The 2,540-nt window shown below is 41.0% G+C and overlaps 1 protein-coding gene across 1 annotated transcript in view; it reads left to right on the plus strand.

Moving 5' to 3' along the window:
* The window catches only part of LOC136062592 (aspartic proteinase nepenthesin-1), an 8,966-nt gene extending 7,735 nt beyond the window's left edge, over nucleotides 1-1,231 (plus strand). The window contains 12 exon segments of the mRNA XM_065761804.1: nucleotides 153-229; nucleotides 231-380; nucleotides 383-470; nucleotides 473-562; nucleotides 565-804; nucleotides 807-867; nucleotides 869-966; nucleotides 969-1,030; nucleotides 1,032-1,092; nucleotides 1,095-1,125; nucleotides 1,127-1,179; nucleotides 1,182-1,231. Coding sequence (XP_065617876.1) covers nucleotides 153-229; nucleotides 231-380; nucleotides 383-470; nucleotides 473-562; nucleotides 565-804; nucleotides 807-867; nucleotides 869-966; nucleotides 969-1,030; nucleotides 1,032-1,092; nucleotides 1,095-1,125; nucleotides 1,127-1,179; nucleotides 1,182-1,231 — 1,061 coding nt within the window.
* The last annotated feature ends 1,309 nt before the right edge of the window (nucleotides 1,232-2,540 follow it).

Consider the following 2,540-nt stretch of genomic DNA (forward strand, 5'->3'; position numbering starts at 1 on the left):
CATCTTACCCACCTCTCACCTCCAAACCACCACAAACAAAACAAAACTACCATAAACTCCACAAAACCCCACCACACTTCCCATCCAATCCTCCTCCACGACTCCCTCCGCGTCTCTCATCTCCACCACCTCACCTCCCTATCGTCTCGGAGCCTCCGCCGGCTCCGGCCAATACTTCATCTCCCTCCTCCTCGGCACCCCTCCTCAACCCCTCCTCTCATCGCCGACACAGCTCCGACCTCATCTGGACCCACTGCTCCGCCTCCACCCACCACAATCCCCACAACCCCATCTTCTTTCCTCGCCTCTCTGCTTCTTTCAACCCACCATTGCTTCCACCCTTCCTGTAACTCGTCCCCAAACCCCCCAACTCTCACTGCACCAACCCTCTACCCTCCAAACCCCATGTCTCTTCAACTACTCCTACGCTGACTCTCTTCTTCCTCCGCTTTTCTCCACCGAAACGGCATCGTTTCACTCTCAAACACAAACAAAACCTCAATATTGTCATTCGGGTGCGGGTTTCGGGTCTCGGGTACCGAATTCAATTCGGCCCAGGGAGTCATGGTCTAGGCAGAGGACCCATTTCGTTTACCTCCCAATTGGGTCGTCGTTTTGGGAACAAGTTCTCTTACTGTCTCAAGGATTACACTCTCTCTCCACCACCCACAAGTTACTTAACCATCGGTGGCGAAGCTCAAAACGACGATGTCGTTTCAACAAAATGAAGTTCACGCGTTGGTGGTGAACCTCTCTCCCCGTCGTTTTACTACATCGGTATCAAAAGCGTGTCCGTTAACGGCGCCAATTACGGATTCACCCTTCCGTTTGGTCCATTAACGACAACGGTAACGGCGGACAGTTATTGATTCGGTACGACGTTGACGTTTTTAGCTGAGCAAGCTCACCGTGAAGTTGTAACGGCGATTAGACGGCGAGTGAGGGAGCTAACAGTGCCGAGTCCAACTCCGGGTTTGAGCTGTGCGTGAACGAGTCGAAGTTGGTAAAGGGAGCGAGTTTGCCGAGGCTGAAGTTTTAAACTCGTTGGGAACTCGGTGTTTTCGCCGCCTCCGAGGAATTACTTTATAGAAACTGAGAACGAGTCATGTGCCTGGCGATTCAACCGTGAACTCGGAGACTGGTTTTCAGTGATAGGGAATCTAATGCAACAAGGTTTTTTGTTGAGTTTGATAGAGACAGATCTCGTTTCGGGTTTCGCGTATGGCTGTGACGTACCATGATAAATTCAAATTCAACTCGTGCTGTTTTTTTTTTTTTGTTTTGTTTTGGAGGGTTGGAAATAGTTATTTAATATTATTACTGCTAAATATAATGATAAATCATAAATCATAGTTGTTTTTGAACATTGTATGAATTTTCAATTTTGTTTCTCTCTCAGATTTTTTGTCCTTTCTTTTTGGTAATATTTTTATTGCTTCGTCGTGCATTTTTTTTTTTTTCTTTTTTTAAGATGAAACTTTGGCTCTATGGGCTCCACTCTTTTCCACTGCTAAGATTCAACTAGTAGAAGTTGCTGTAGCATTAGGAAGAGGAAGAGGAGGCTGAGGAGGAGGGAGAGTGGGGACAGTGACACCATTGTTGAGTGAGAGAGAGGGAGAGAGTAAGAAAGGGTTAAGGGAGTACAGGAATGGCTAGCTGCAGTAAAAATTGTGTTGGGGTGTTGGTGACTGAAGTTTCTTTGCGTACGTGAAACAGTGAAAGTATATATATTTATGCTTGCCGCTTCCCAAGTTGCTAAAACTATTTCTACAAAACAAATATATTATTTGGTTTGATCAGGTTAAGGAAAAAAAAGGTTAAGGAAAATGCTTTCTGTCCAAAAAAGAAAAAGAATTGCTACAACTGGTTAAAGGAACCGCATCAGCTCTATTAAAATATAAATATTTCGTCTATTTTACATAATTTTTTTTTATTTATTTTACATCATCACTTTTATAAAATATTTTATTTATTTTACAAAATATTTCAATAAAATATTATTTCTTCATCAATTTTTTATTATTTTCTCTGATGGTTATACTTTTTTAATTTATATTTATATTTTAAGTAAACTATTGATACCGATGGCTCGGCCAATAGAGCCGCTTGTGGTGGAGGTCCGATGGTCAAACTGTCAAAATAGTGTTTTTGGCAACTATCGCTAAATCGGTGTCTCCACCCACCGTGTCGCCAGCACTGGTGGCCAAACCAACAAAATAGTGGCTTCGGCGACAATTGACAAATTGGTGTTTTCGACCATTATTCTGCCATCAATGCAATATTTTGGTGTGTCGTTTCAGGTTTACACATTGGAGAGAGAGAGAGAGAGAGATATATATATATATATATATTATTTACTATTAGTATGATTTTTTTTTTTTTTAAAAGGCACTGATTTGAATTAAAAATTTTAATATAGACTTAATAAAATTCCAAATAAAATCATGCTTTGTTTGAAGAAAAAAAACTCAATTATAATTATTTTATAATTAAATTATATTGTAGAGATATTTACAAGTAAGGAAGCTTCAAGAAAGCTT

Source organism: Quercus suber, unplaced genomic scaffold (genome assembly GCF_002906115.3).
Source record: "Quercus suber isolate HL8 unplaced genomic scaffold, Cork oak 2.0 scaffold_430, whole genome shotgun sequence".
NCBI classification, from domain to species: Eukaryota; Viridiplantae; Streptophyta; class Magnoliopsida; order Fagales; family Fagaceae; genus Quercus; species Quercus suber.